Here is a 14639-nt window from a genome sequence, read left to right as displayed (position 1 = left end):
TTGGCCAATACTTAAAACTTGACAGCTATTACATGTTTGATCCCTCCCCCAATAATTCTGCGGGCGCACCAGGTGACCATCACCATTTTGCCACAAGGAGCACTAAATTTAATTTTGTCCCACCACATGTTAGTAGCTTAATCTCGAGGACTTTGTTCTTTTAACACCGTAATTAACTTGAACCTGTTATTCTATATATAACCCCAACATCAATATCATAATGGGTGAAGGGCTGACTTATCGGCCTAGACAAACAGGGTCCTATGTAAGAATGGATATTGGGGGTAATATGGAGTCATTTTGTCACCCGGTATGATTATTTTTCGTACAAATTATTATTTTTTTTTCTCACCAACATCTACTGACGTTGAGAACATGTGTCACAATGATGTTGCAACATACTGTCTTAGGAACAAACAAAAATTACAAACTGTATAATATGATGAGTAAAGGAACCAGTCCAATGTCTTAGGCTGGTTTCAAGCAAGAAATTATATACGTCAGATTTTTCGATCTTTTAAGAAGAAGTAGAATCCCGTCACAAGTTAACCAATGAAATTCTCAGTCGTGTATTTACATGTGGCCTTCCGGATATATTCTATATTTAGCAATAACTGGATCATCGAGTTGATACACTTCACTAGTAGATGAGACAACAACCCCGTCAGCTGACAGTGTTTGTTTTCTAGGAGGCATAGATCAACTTCACAGTATAAAGAAGAGACAGGTAATTATCCTTCTTACAGACTTAATACAAAGGTACCTCAAAATGACCACAATATAGGATGTGCAATAATTAAAATTGTTTACAAAACAAAATGGCACATGATATGTTGGGGTATGCAAAAGATTTCTTTAAAACAAATCGCAAAATTTATCGATAAAACTGAGTTGAAATACATTTGGCTTGTATCTACAGTGTAACTTTTATGTACGTCAATTATGATGGTGAATTTTATTTAAAAGAATGAAGAAAAAAAAAATGATGCAAGCGCATTGGAAGCAAAGGGTTTTAAATGTACACATATGGATCGATTGGAAACCTAAAAAAATGTACCGGACTTGCTTTTCAAAACAAGAAATGTATGTGTGAAAGCTGAGTAGTTATTTTCTGGTTATACAGGATAGTGGTTGTTTGTTTTTGTGTTACTTAAACATTTTATCAGTTTCCATATTTTTTTCACTATTAGAATATATATATAAAAATGCCCAGTGCATTGGATGCCTTGATAATTTTAAAATATTGTATATACTCCAGAACATGTCAGAAATAACTAAATAGAATTTTGTATTTTCTCCATAGGCATACCGGATTACCAGATAAGCAGAATAGGGACCAGCGTAGGGGCCCTGCAACAACGGATCAAAATTATATTGATAAAACATATTAAGAGATGATTTGCGAGGGGGGTCTCAAGATTTTGACTGCCTAAGGGCCTCCACAGGGTTTAATCTGGCACTGTCCATAGGTTATCATCCTGTAACCCTCTATGGCAACTTTGTCAAATGTTCACAAAATTTCCATTTTCAAGAAACCTCCTAATGTTGATCATTTGATCATTTGAAATCTAGCCACCTCTGTTAATTATTTACATTATTTAATCTGGTAGTTTTGTTATGTTTTCAATTGATCAGTTATCCCCACCACACACACACATACACAGAGTGTAATATCTGGCCACAAAGGAAATAAAGACAAATACCTGACCACAGCATATAGCCGGACTAGGGCAAACCACAGGAATAAATGCTAATAGAAGTCAGCATCAACAAATTGTTTCAATTTCAGCATCTTCCCTCATGCATTAAGTACTTGGAACAAATTACATGTACCATCAATAATTGCAGATGCTCCTGACTTGTTATCTCGCAAGCAGGAGCTTTCCAAAATCACATTCTATTGAGCTAGTTAGAAACAAGTAAGTTCTAGTGATTCTCAGGGCTATGGTGGTTGAGATTCTTTATCTCATCACTGCTACAGTGGCTGGATTGGCCTGAGTATGAAGGGACAAAAATGTAGTGACACTCTAATTTCTGCCTTTCATGTCATCACTCTTCTGACTTTACTATCGCTACCGTCTTTACTTTGTCTTTGACCATGTACCACCTGTTGCTTAAAAGTCAAGTGTGACTGCATCACCTTATTTATAGATGGATAGAAATTACTTAAAGCAACTTGTGTGTACACAAACATTTTTGTGAGTGAAATGGTGTGCTGCATTTCAACCCTTTTCTGTAGAGCAAATTATGAAAGAGTTTAGGCTTTGAAAACTCACAAGACTAGTGAGCCGGATGATATTGATGTCACTATTTTGAGGAGACTTTTAACATTGTCAATGCTGTTTGCATAATTGCTCAGTGTCCTCAGTTTTGAAGAGTAGCATGGATGTTTTGAAAGAAAAACTAAACTATTTGAATGTTTAAATAACTGGACTGAATGTCATATATTTAGACCTCATGAAAAGCTTTTGTTAGTATTCCACACCAATTTTATTTACTTAAGTTCTGATATCTTGGGATTTTTTGAAGTGTTTACGAGTGTGGGTTATCAATTTATAATCAAACATGAGCTTATACATGTTTTGGATGTTGAATGCAGTTCAGTGCAGTAACAATGGGTTAGGGGTTACAATACAAAGAGGCTATGATGTAAATAATAATTGCTGGAATTTATGATAGCTTCCATGTCAGCTTATCTTTTCAATATGTAATGCTTAAGTTTTTATTCTTTATTTCTTCATTTGTAGATTGACCATGCATTGCGAAAAAGTGTTTCTGATGTCTGCCATGTGCTGCTTGTTTGCACTGGAAATTACTCTGGCCTCAAAGGACTACTATGAGATCTTAGGAGTCAAAAAAGGGGCCAGCGAAAAGGAAATCAAAAGAGCTTTCCGTAAACTGGCCCTGAAATATCATCCAGACAAAAACAAGAAGGACCCAGAAGCAGAGAAGAAGTTTGTTGAAATAGCTAAAGGTAAATGTATACTCTGCATTTCTTGCTGATTGTCAAAGATAATTTGAATACACTGGTGAATAGAATAAAGATGTAGATACAGCTCTCCCTCTTTATAACACTGAACATCTATGGATCGCGTGATTGAAATCATACTAATGTATAACAGTATTGGTTGAAAGAAAACATTGTGAAGCATGATTCTTTTCAAAGCACTATTTAACAATTTTGGTAAGTCTTGCTATACTGTTGTTCAGATTTGAATCACCCTCTTTAAGTTAAAACTGTTATTGTTATTATTATTATTATTATTATTGTTACATACTTTCAATTTTCCAAATTATAATTTATTTCCTTAAAATATAAAATAAAACAAAGTGAAATAATTATAAATGACTACTTTATTGTACAATTCCTTGAATATTATCCTAAATGTGACATCAATTTCACTATATTCCACTTAGGATCCAGTTGTATTCTGAATGAAGGTTCTAAAGTGCTTATGTGCTATGCTAGCACCACTGAAGAAGCACTATTTTAATATCTTCAAGGTACTCCAGTGAAAGTTGAATGTCACTAAAAATCCATGTTTCATGTAATCCAACAAAATTAATAAAATATCCAAATCCTTGAATAATTTCACGATAGTCCAGCAAGTTACTGTCAGTTTAGAATAAATGGTTTTACACTCTGGGATTTCAGTGAACAGATTATAAATAAATCATATTTCCTCTAATGATTCTTGCAAGGCTGAATAGAACTGAAGAATGAGAATGCAGTGTATAGTCACCTAATGCTTATCAAATAAACAAATTTTAGTCACTAGAAAATATTCCCAAACATTTATATTATTTTATTGTGAAATATCTTGATTGTCAACAGTACTAATTTATTATTATTGTCCAATCAGCAGCTAGGGCAGTCATGGCATATTCAAAGTGCAAATCTACTCCTTACTATGTGGTCATGACTTAAATTCAACTAATGTTTGGTGTACTTCGGCAGAATTAGTTGTTGACATGAACTTGGAAATAATCTTGATTTGTGATTGAAGAAAATAGATACATGTACTCTTACTATAGTTCAGGCCAGTCACTGAATTAAAGAAATAACTAACAAATGTCATTGACAAATGATTTGAAACTGTATTATAACATAATGTATGGTATAGATATCCATAACAGTGCTGTTCTCATTATGTCACAGTATGATACATAAAAATGGGCAGTGGCAGATGCTTTATCTGCTCGGGAAATGGATGCACCCGCCCATCCATGAGTCTCCTGCTGCCTTGCAGGTCAGCTTTGGTTAGCCAAAGGCTAAGGGAGTAAACCCTATAAGAAAATCCGGAGTGGAGACCCTAAGGCAGCTGGATGATGTACTACATCCCCTTCTGGCAACTCCTTGGTCTGGAGAGGGATGGGCTCCACCAGATGACTTTTGCCCAAGACACACTGATAATGTTGGACAAATCTGAGCTTACAGTACTGGATCGGTTGTTGCCCGGGTCAACAAGGACCGCGCCTGCCATTGTTTACCAGGACGGAGGTGACAAGTGTGCTACTGGTACTATGCATAAAATCAGAGCGAGAGACAACATTGCCATCACCACCTGGAACATTAGAACTCTGGCGCAAATTGGAAGACTTCAAGAGTTGACACATGAGCTGGAACACTACACATGGCACATTCTGGGACTCTGTGAAGTTAGATGGAAATCCCTAGGAGAACACCAAACCGAAGATGGGCATATATTATACTATAGTGGAGAGTGTGACAAGTCCATAAATGGAGTAGGCTTCCTTGTAAACAAAGCCATCAAGGGATCTGTGCTTGAATGCTGCCCCATATCTAGCAGAATCATTTCCATTCGTCTGAAAGCATCTCCCTTTAATATCACAATTATCCAAGTCTATGCTCCAACTACCGATCATGATGATGAAGAAATAGAGGAGTTTTACAACAAACTACAGGGTATTCTAAACCTGGTCAGTAAAAAAGACATCCTCGTCATCCAAGGAGACTGGAATACCAAAGTTGGTAAAGATGCTCTAAAAGACTGGGAAGTACATTGTGGACCTTCTTGCAATGAGCTTACCAATGAAAAAGGGAGACGGCTGCTCAAGTTCGCAAGCTACAACAACTTGGTACTAGCCAACACCCTGGGACAACATAAAGTTTCACGATGCTGGACATGGCACTCACCAAATGGAACCCATCACAACCAGATAGACTACATGCTGGTTCAAAACCATTACCGATCTGGCATCAGTAGAGCAAAAACAAGGACATTCCCAGGTGCTGATGTTGGGAGTGATCACGACCTCGTGATTATGAACTTCCGAGTGAGGCTGAAGAAAATTAACAAGCCAAAGAACATCAGGCTCAAATTCAACCTTGAACAACTGAAGGACCCTAACATCTGCAAGCCATTCCAAGCCACAATTGGAGGAAAATTTGCTCCACTCCTTGTGATGGATGGTGATGTCAATGAGATGACAGACACCTTCAACACAGTCATGACAGCAGCTGCCAAGGACATCATTGGCCTCCATCACCCGAATAAAAAACCCTGGGTTACAGAAGAGATTCTGAAGTTGTGTGATGCCCGAAAAGAACTCAAAAACACCAGACACACAACAGGGGCAATGGAGTACCGAGAAATAAACAAGAATATCAGAAAAAACTTGAGCAAAGCAAAAGAAAATTGGATTGGACAAAAGTGCACAGAAATGGAGAACAGTCTGATAAAGAATAACAGCAAAAAGGCATTCCAAATTGTGAAAGACCTCACCAGAGAGAAACAACCAAGAGTCAGTACCATTCAAGACAAAAATGGAAAATGCCTCACAGAGGCGAGTGACATTGCAGAAAGACGGGCTGAGTATTGCAAAGAACTCTACAACCGTCAGTCCACAGGAGACAAAGAGGTGCTTGAAGTTCCAAACTCCTCAAATGATGATGACTTCCCCATTCTCAAAGAAGAGGTGGAGTCAGCAATAAGAGCACTGAAGAATGGGAAGGCAGCTGGAGTAGACAACATCCCAGCTGTACTTATCAAGAATGGGGGAGAATCAGTGAAAGAGCTACTAACAAAAATCTGCAACATGATCTGGCAGATAGGTGAATGGCCAACACAAGGGACCCAGTCACTGTTTATAACACTTCACAAAAAAAGGCAATCTCCAGCTGTGCCAAAATTACAGAACTATCAGTTTGATCAGCCATGCTAGTAAGGTAATGCTGAAGATCATCTTGAACAGACTGAAACCACAAGCAGAAGAAATAATCGCTGAAGAACAGGCCAGGTTCCGGAGTGGAAGAAGCACAACAGAACAAATATTCAATCTCAGGGTTCTGTGCGAAAAGTACTCACAACACCAACAAGACATCTACCATGCGTTCATAGATTTCAAAAAGGCCTTTGACAGAGTGTGGCATGAGGCATTGTGGGCCACAATGAAGAAGTATAACATGGGTAAAAAGTTAACCAATACCATCAAGCAGCTGTACGCCAAGTTTACCAGTGCAGTAATTGCCCAAGGTTCTGTTGGGGACTGGTTCCAGACAACAGTGGGAGTGCGTCAAGGCTGTCTCCTGTCACCCACGCTTTTCAACATCTACTTATAGCGCATTATGAGCGAAGCCCTGGAAAACCACTGTGGGACAGTCAGCATTGGAGGGCGTAACATCACCAACCTCCGCTTTGCAGACGACATTGATGGGCTGGCAGGCAGTGAAGACGAGCTTGCCACCTTAGTGAAGAACCTGGATGAAACATCTTCCAGATTTGACATGGAGATAAGCGCTGAGAAGACAAAGCTGATGACAAATAGTGGCAAACAAATCTCAGCCAAGATTAAAGTCAGAGGACATGAACTGGAAACAGTGAGCCAGTTCAAATATCTTGGTTCCATAATCACTGAAGAGGGATCAAGAGCAGCACAAACAATGGCTGCTATGTCAAAGCTAAGACCCATCTGGAGAGCCAAGAATATCTGTCTGAAAACTAAAATCAGACTATTGCGAGCTCTAGTCATCTCAGTCTTTTTGTACTCATGTGAGGCATGGAGCCTGACAGCAGAATTACAACGAAGAATCCAGTCACTTGAAATGAGATGCTACAGAACCATCCTTGGCATCTCTTACATGGACCACATCACAAATGAAGAAGTGCGTAACACCATCAGGGGCGAAGTAGGCCAATATGAGGACCTCCTCACCACCGTCAAAAAGAGAAAGCTGAAATGGTATGGCCATGTCACTAGAGCCAACATTCTATCCACAACAGTCCTGCAGGGCAGCGTCCAGTGTGGCAGAAGGAGAGGTAGACAGAGAAAAAAGTGGACTGACAACATCACAGAATGGACCAGCAAACGTTTTGCGGAGATACAGGCATTGGCATATGATCGAGACAAGTGGAGGGAACTGGTCAGATGTTCAGCAGCACAGTGCCTCGACGACCACACTAGGTCATGAGACTGATGATGATGATGATGATACATAAAAAAAAGTTTTCAATCTAATAAGGTTGGCGGTTATGGCACCCGGATACTGTTTTATAATGAGGGTAGCACTGATTCTGTCGTTTTGCAAAGTGAGATTATTCTTCATTCAGAAAATGAAACTGCACTGTATTCAGATTGTGAAACTGTTGGAAGTCATGTTATTTGTGAGCCCCCTGCAGTCAAATATGAAGAAGGGTTCAGTTTAAAAAATATTAAAAGAATAAGAATAAAGATTAAATTTTCTGGGAGTGGTTTAGATTTTCTTTCCACAATCGATATTTTGCTAGTTTGTCTCAGAATAATTGTTTTCTTTAAATAATATAATGGATAGAATTATTTTTTTCCCTACAAATCATGGCAATATTAGTTTTAAACCTATTTGGAGGCTGTTCTTCTCACCAAAAATGGTGTGATTGGTGCATTAAAGAAGCAGGGCATGCATCAAATGCTTAGGAATATCAACTTTGTAAGGACATTTTTGAGCAAATGAGTGAACAAAATGTTTGAAAGATCTGGAGAAAACATTGCTATTTATGAAATAAAACTAAATCAGAAATTCACTTGATAAAATAACAGTTTGTTTTTGAAATACACAAATATACATACTCTAATGTTCTGTATACTTCAAGTTCTGCACTACAGTTTAGCTACATGGTTTCTTGATAGTTGTTCACTCATAATATCTATCACTCCATTATATCTATTATGTATTCTATATCTTCGACTGTTCTGGTGGTCTAGTGGTTAGGGCATCCACCACAGATGCAGGAGATTGTGGGTTTTGAACCCCGGCTGAGTCATACCAAAGACTTTCGAAAATGGTACATGTACTAACAGCTGCTTCGATTGGCACTCGGCATGTAGAGGTTAGTGTTAGGACTGGTCGGCCTGGTGTCAGATGTTACTGGATGGGACATGATGCCACATGCCTGCAACATGATGCCCTAGTACTAGGCATCACTATAAACTGCCACACTGCAGACAGAGATGTGACTGAAAAATTGTTAAAGCTACATTAAAAAATCCAAATCACACATACACACACATTCACTCTATATCTTCTATTAATTCCCCATCTTGTATTTGTCTGTTTCTTTTTCTGACTATATCTTGCAAATCCATGGTATGAAGTTTCTCTGTTAAGTTCCCATTTCATATCTCATACTTGTATCTTGTTCTCATTCTGACTATTCTCTTGTGCCTGTCTATAGATCTGTATACTGTATCACAATTCCACACCCACTTTCCTGATGTACAGAATATGATTGGCTAACCATTACTAAATGAAGGACAGCCCCCTTCCCCCATGTTATTCCATAACTAAATGGTGCTGAAATAGCATTACACATGCATCAGTTACCCAGATTTGTCATGATGCTGACCCGTTTACCCACAGCTGCCCCAGATATTGATATGTTTTCCAAATTCTCACACCCAACTTCTGGCTAGTAAGAAACCTGATATTGGTGCTACTGTTCTGTTATTTCCAGCCCATTCAGACTGTTAATGTGTTTAGTTTCGAATAAACAGTAACACAGGAAAGAGCAACAACAAGCTTTTAAAAATATAATAATTTATTTCCCAGTAAAAATGAAAATATATGAACTTACGATTTCCAGAATCAAATCCAAGAATAATCCACGAAATAAAGTTTTCAAAGTACTAATATTGAAATGTTCTAATGATTTCAAGTTCGAGTCCCAACGAAGAATCCAAGATGGAAGGCAATAACGTATGCTATAACCTGTACTGTTTTGAAGTCTACAGCTCCTTGTAGAAACATAATAATTAATCCTCTGGTCTTGGAAATCCAAATAAAATTTTCAAGAAATGTCCTTGTTCAAGAATTCTATATGAATACAATAATATTTCCAGAGAAACGAATTAATCTTTTAGAGTGCAAATAATCTGAAGAAAAATTAACAAATAACTCAAAAACTCACAAATTCAATACTGCTCACAACAGAAGAAAAAAACATGACATCAAGTGTTTAAAAGCCCCGGACTCTGAGATTGCAGTTTCGGAAATGCCTAATTGTGAAATAGAGGATGATGTGATCATGTTTACATGTAAAAGTCACATAGCTTCTGTATATCCTTGATAAGAACCAGTCATTTTACTCCAAGAAAAAGTTGTTTACTTGACCCTCAGTCAAAGCCAGGAACTAACTCAAAAATATAAACAAATGTTTCTATTATTAGTTATCTGTGGAAAACATCAGGTCAAACTGAATTTTCTGGAAAATATCAAATTCCTAGTTTCAGTTGTTTGATAAAATTAGAACATCAAATACTAGTAAAAGATACATATTTAATCTTAAAAACGATGAGCAAAACATGCTTAAGTCAAAGCATCCTAATGCTGTTTATAGGTAAGACATGGTGCTAAATGAAAATTGTACTGATCTTGCATACAACATGGGTGCTTTGTCAGCAATGATAAAATTCTGCTGCAGGTAAGATGCAGTGCTTTGCTACAGATTTGTAGTTTACTTATTAGATTTGTCTTTCTAATTAATTTTAGCATATGAGGTACTATCTGATAAAGACAAGAGACGTCACTATGACCAGTTTGGAGAGGATGGTTCTGGTGGTGGTAACAACGGAGGAGGAGGATTCAGTGGATTTAACTTCAATTTTGAGGACTTCTTCAAGAACTTTGATGATGCCTTTGCACATCATAAAAATCACAAATCAGATCATTTTAAATTCCACTTTGGAGGAAATGGCAATGGCCACAAAAGTCACTTCTTCAACTTTGATGACTTTTTTAGTGATATGGATGAAGATGATATTTCTGGAGGAGGTTTTGGTTCGAATACTTTTGGTTTTGGATCTGACCCATTTGATGATGACTTTTTTGGTAGTCACCATAATCACTATGATGAGGCCCACCAGCAACACATGCAGGACCACATGAGAAATCACCACAATAATCAACAGAGACATGTGCATCATTTCCACAATGCTCATGGTGGCCAGCAGTTTCACACACATACATCCGCACATAGCCAAGGTAAGCATACACAGGCAGCATTGTATACAAACTTTTTTTGAGATAGATTCTAATTAAACCTAAATAAACAATTTTTTCTTTAAACCCTAATGTGGAATTTGGCATATATATTCACTCTTTTGCTAAACAAAAGAACATGTAAAAGTTCATTGTATGTTTCTTGCAGTGGTGGTTCGTGACTGTTGGCTCTAATATATTCTTTGATTGTGGATATAAGCCAGGGGTGGGCAAACTATGGCCCGCCAAGGGCTTTCTTATGGCCCACCAAGGGTTTTCTTGCGGCCTAGGAACAAGTCATCATTTGCACCAACTCTGTTTATGTTACTCTGTTTATCAAATAAATGTGCTTCTTTTGAAGTTTACGTTTTCATATATTAACAACATATTAACAACTGAAAATTAATTATGATGTTATTTAGAAAAACCTAAAATTATTTTACTTAATGAACTATGCGGCCCGCGACAAGGTGTAAATTTGTGTATGCGGCACTTGCACTGGAAAGTTTGCCCACCTCTGATATAAGCTATAATGGGTTTTTCTTGATCCATGTCCAATGATATACAAGTAGTAGAATGAAAGACATAGCATATGTTGACATTAAAACAGTTGTCTTAAATGCATAGTATGATAAATTATTGATGTAGGTGGTGTTTGGTACCTGTATAAATAATTGTACCACCAGTTCTAGACTCGAGGTACCTAAATGCATATTTAGTCGACACCGAATCAACTATAAAAAAAATTCATTTACTTATGCTAATAAACAGCGCAACTCACCAGTGTGTAAAAAGTCCTAGCCTGTAATATTACAACTCGGTTTTTGTCTTCATCTTTGATATTCAATTTTTATTTATTTTGAAAATTACATCAGAGGAAATTTTTTATTTAAAAAGTTACAGAATTATGTATTATAATAACACTGCAAGCAGTGCTATGTTTTTATAAAAGTTGTTTTAATGTATTAGTTTTAATTTAAATTTTTATTATGACAACCAGTGAATTTGCCTTTTTTGCAGGTGGGAGAACATGTAGGACTGTGACACAGAGAGTTGGAAACATGGTCACAACACATACAGAGTGTTCATGAGCCAGAGAGTGTTTATGAGCAGAATTCGTCTTCAGTCAGTTTTTATCAACAACCTAAATCCCATAATGGTGCTAATAAAGAAGGAAGAGTTGTTCCCACTGAAGTATCACACCTTTCAGAAAATATGGCTAGAAAGCTGTTGTTGCATTCTGATGTAGACTGGAGACAGGCAGACTGGTGTATTCTTAACTGCATTCTTGCATATTTATTTCATTCATTATTTATTTGCATGAAATATGGCAGCCATTACTAAGGATGAGGAAACATTCAAACAACTGATTAAAAAAAAACACTCAACAGAATTTGACCCAGTTCAACAGAAAGTATCTTGGCATGAAAAACTTGAAATTTTTACAAATGTTTTTTTGGGTGCCATATATGACCACTATTATTAAAAGAACATACAGTTTTCCTTTGAATACATTCCTCAATCACATTATGGACAAAATTTGTTTGTTTTATTTCAGTAGACAAAGGGCAATAGCTCTTGTCCATTAATGCCCCTTTAACAGAAAGTATCCTTACGTCAAGGACCTTCAAGTTTGTACAAACCATTCTCATCTGCCATCAAATATGGCTGTTATTGTTAAAAATAGAGAAAAACTTTAAATAGCTTCTTCTAAAAGACCTGAAAAAAGAATCTGAAAAAATTGACAGAAAGCATCCTGGGATAAATGGCTTTGTGCAAATTAAGCCATCATATATAACATGTACTATTGTTAAAAATGCTTCACAACAGTTTTTCAGAAACCAGTCAACATGCTGTAATCAACATCAGCAGAAAGCATCCTATCATGAAAGGTTATTTAATGTTGAACATTTGATGTTGATGTACTAGCAGATGTGAATGAAGATAGAAAGATAAACCTTGAAAAGGTTTTTATTATAACATATGCAGTTGAAAAACATTTGAATCGAAAGCATTATACTGACTAAGCTTTTTTTGGCCCTTGCTAGTATATTTTGTTTGTGAACATACTTCCACGAGAGAGCTATTTTAGGTCCACATAGGCCTCTTGTTGTGCTATGCATTTAAAAATATCCGTTTTTTTTATATATATAATTAAACTTGATCGTGAGAATGAATTAACAGATTTTATTGGAATCTATATAGGTTCAGACGTGTTAGAAAAAATATATATTTATATGCACTGTAATATTTATGTGTGAGCCTTGCTTTGTGCATCAGATTGAATAATGGTAACAATATATTGGCCATTCATAAGGATGACCAGGTACAATCATACTGATTTGTTGCCAGGTACTTTGGCATCTATTCTAGGGGTGACCTTACTTGAAAGGGACCTCTCAAGATGGAGGCCACTGGTGACATTTTCAGACAGTTGTAAACTGTTTCCCATCATCATCTCATATTATCTTAGTTCTCCATTTTTGGGGCTCATATTTTGTTTGTGATTCTGTTGGGAATTGTTGCCATTGGACAGTTTGAAAGTCTTTTACAAGTATACAATTCCATGATAAATATATCCATTGAAAGTGTTCACATTTTTCAAAATGCTTGCTGATTCATGCAGAGTCATTGTAATGAGATTGGTCAGTAGTTTGCAATTATTTCACCGTGACTTATGTCTATATATTTACACAAATATTTCTAATTTTGATTGCAGATTTCCTCACACTGCATCAGACATGTCAAATTTTGCCTGGAAATCAATTTTTATTTTTCTGCTTTTCAAGAATGTATCATAAATATAAAGAAAAGAAAAAGATTTTTGATGCATTTGTAAAATATAATATCCATGTATGGCTAGAAATTTGTTACATTTTTCGAGCTATGTGATTCTGTAGTCATTGTGCCATTTTATGTAATTACTTGGTGCAGACTGATTAAATTATTCATTAGCACTTCTTTCATTTTGTGAAAATACTAAAATGTATGTCATAAGTGAAGATACAAAGCTTTTTTCTCCATGTTCTATGTATCATTGAGTAACAATACAATCATTATTCAGCGTTTCCCTTTACCCTTATTTGCACTTAAGAGACCCCCAAATGATGTATTTGACCCCCAGTTTTGATACCAAAGTTTGTTTTTTACTCAGTCTGACCCCCAGTTCTCACACCAAGGAGATTTTTGACTCTCAGTCTTGCACCCCTAGGGGATACACTGATTATTGCTTGAAAATGTGTTGCAATAAGATTTGATAATGTTTTATTCCTTAGAGATTGGTGTAGCAGTAGAGATAATCTGTTGAAAATACTCCAGAGTATGATTTTCTTTAAGAGAAATGTGACACTCGTACACACATGCACACACACACGTCCCTTTAGACAAACATACAAAACCATTCTAGAAATGATGTGAAAGAAATTTCTAATGTAATAACATTGTTGCCAAGAAGTTTAAAGAAAGGTTAATTCAAACCAAGGTACTGAACTTGTAATATTCACTAAATTTGTGTGAATTCAAATACACAATCAAAATCGGTCAAACTTTATGGCCAAATGGAATTTTCTTGTGTTGCATCCCAGATTGCATGAGGATTGTTTTTTGCTCATGTTAATAATGGATATATGACATCAATCGTGGTATGAAGAAAAAAAATACATTAATGAGTGGTATGAGTGGTAAAACCACAAGTAAAAAAAAGGTGTGGTTTATCAGAATCTTTATGCCCATCTGTTGGTAAATCACATAAAGTGACTGCTGCCTTTGACATGGCTGAGAGAGAGAGAGAGAGAGAGAGAGAGAGTGAGAGATTTGTCTAATGGCAGAGGATGATATGACCCAGTATATCAGACTGTGATACACATGTTGATCAATTCAGATCGCAGAGGATTTTTTTTCCTTTCATCTCTACAGAGTAAAATTTTTCATATGTTTGATTTGGAACTTGGAGATTTAATTATGTAATTCACCCTCATTGAACAATTTTGATTTTTTTTGTTGGTTTTATTTCATGAAAATAAAAGAATTGTCAAAATATTTGTTGGTTTCATGCATTCATTCATTCATTCATTCTGAATGTTCCTAGATTTAGAAGTCATTGGAGTAGGCCATTAGCTTAGCACACATGCATATATGAATGAAACAATTTTTGTTAAATAGCAGA

The 14639-nt window shown here is 36.4% G+C and overlaps 1 protein-coding gene across 2 annotated transcripts; it reads left to right on the top strand.

Annotated features, from left to right (window-relative positions):
- The first annotated feature begins 575 nt into the window (after positions 1–575).
- Positions 576–14512, top strand: LOC149787862 (uncharacterized). 2 transcript variants are annotated; one of them, XM_089974092.1, is made up of 4 exons: positions 576–727; positions 2748–2974; positions 9986–10477; positions 11495–14512. In XM_089974092.1, the coding sequence occupies exons 2-4, from the start codon at positions 2755–2757 to the stop codon at positions 11563–11565; spliced, it is 783 nt and encodes a 260-aa protein (XP_089830218.1). In that variant the 5' UTR covers positions 576–727; positions 2748–2754; the 3' UTR covers positions 11566–14512. The 2 variants fall into 2 exon arrangements, with proteins under 2 accessions (XP_089830218.1, XP_089830219.1); XM_089974093.1 differs by having other exon boundaries at positions 596–759.
- The last annotated feature ends 127 nt before the right edge of the window (positions 14513–14639 follow it).

This window comes from Sinohyriopsis cumingii, chromosome 11, assembly GCF_028554795.1.
Source record: "Sinohyriopsis cumingii isolate HCF-2022 chromosome 11, ASM2855479v2, whole genome shotgun sequence".
NCBI lineage: Eukaryota > Metazoa > Mollusca > Bivalvia > Unionida > Unionidae > Sinohyriopsis > Sinohyriopsis cumingii.
Note: the sequence above shows the minus strand (reverse complement) of the source record. Positions and strands in the feature narration are given on the sequence as shown.

Coding starts and splice junctions, on each gene's coding strand:
- LOC149787862 (XM_089974092.1), top strand. CDS start 2,755: ATGCATTGCGAAAAAGTGTTTCTGATGTCTGCCATGTGCTGCTTGTTT. Junction 2,975..9,985: donor GTTTGTTGAAATAGCTAAAG/GTAAATGTATAC, acceptor AATTAATTTTAG/CATATGAGGTACTATCTGAT. Junction 10,478..11,494: donor TACATCCGCACATAGCCAAG/GTAAGCATACAC, acceptor CCTTTTTTGCAG/GTGGGAGAACATGTAGGACT.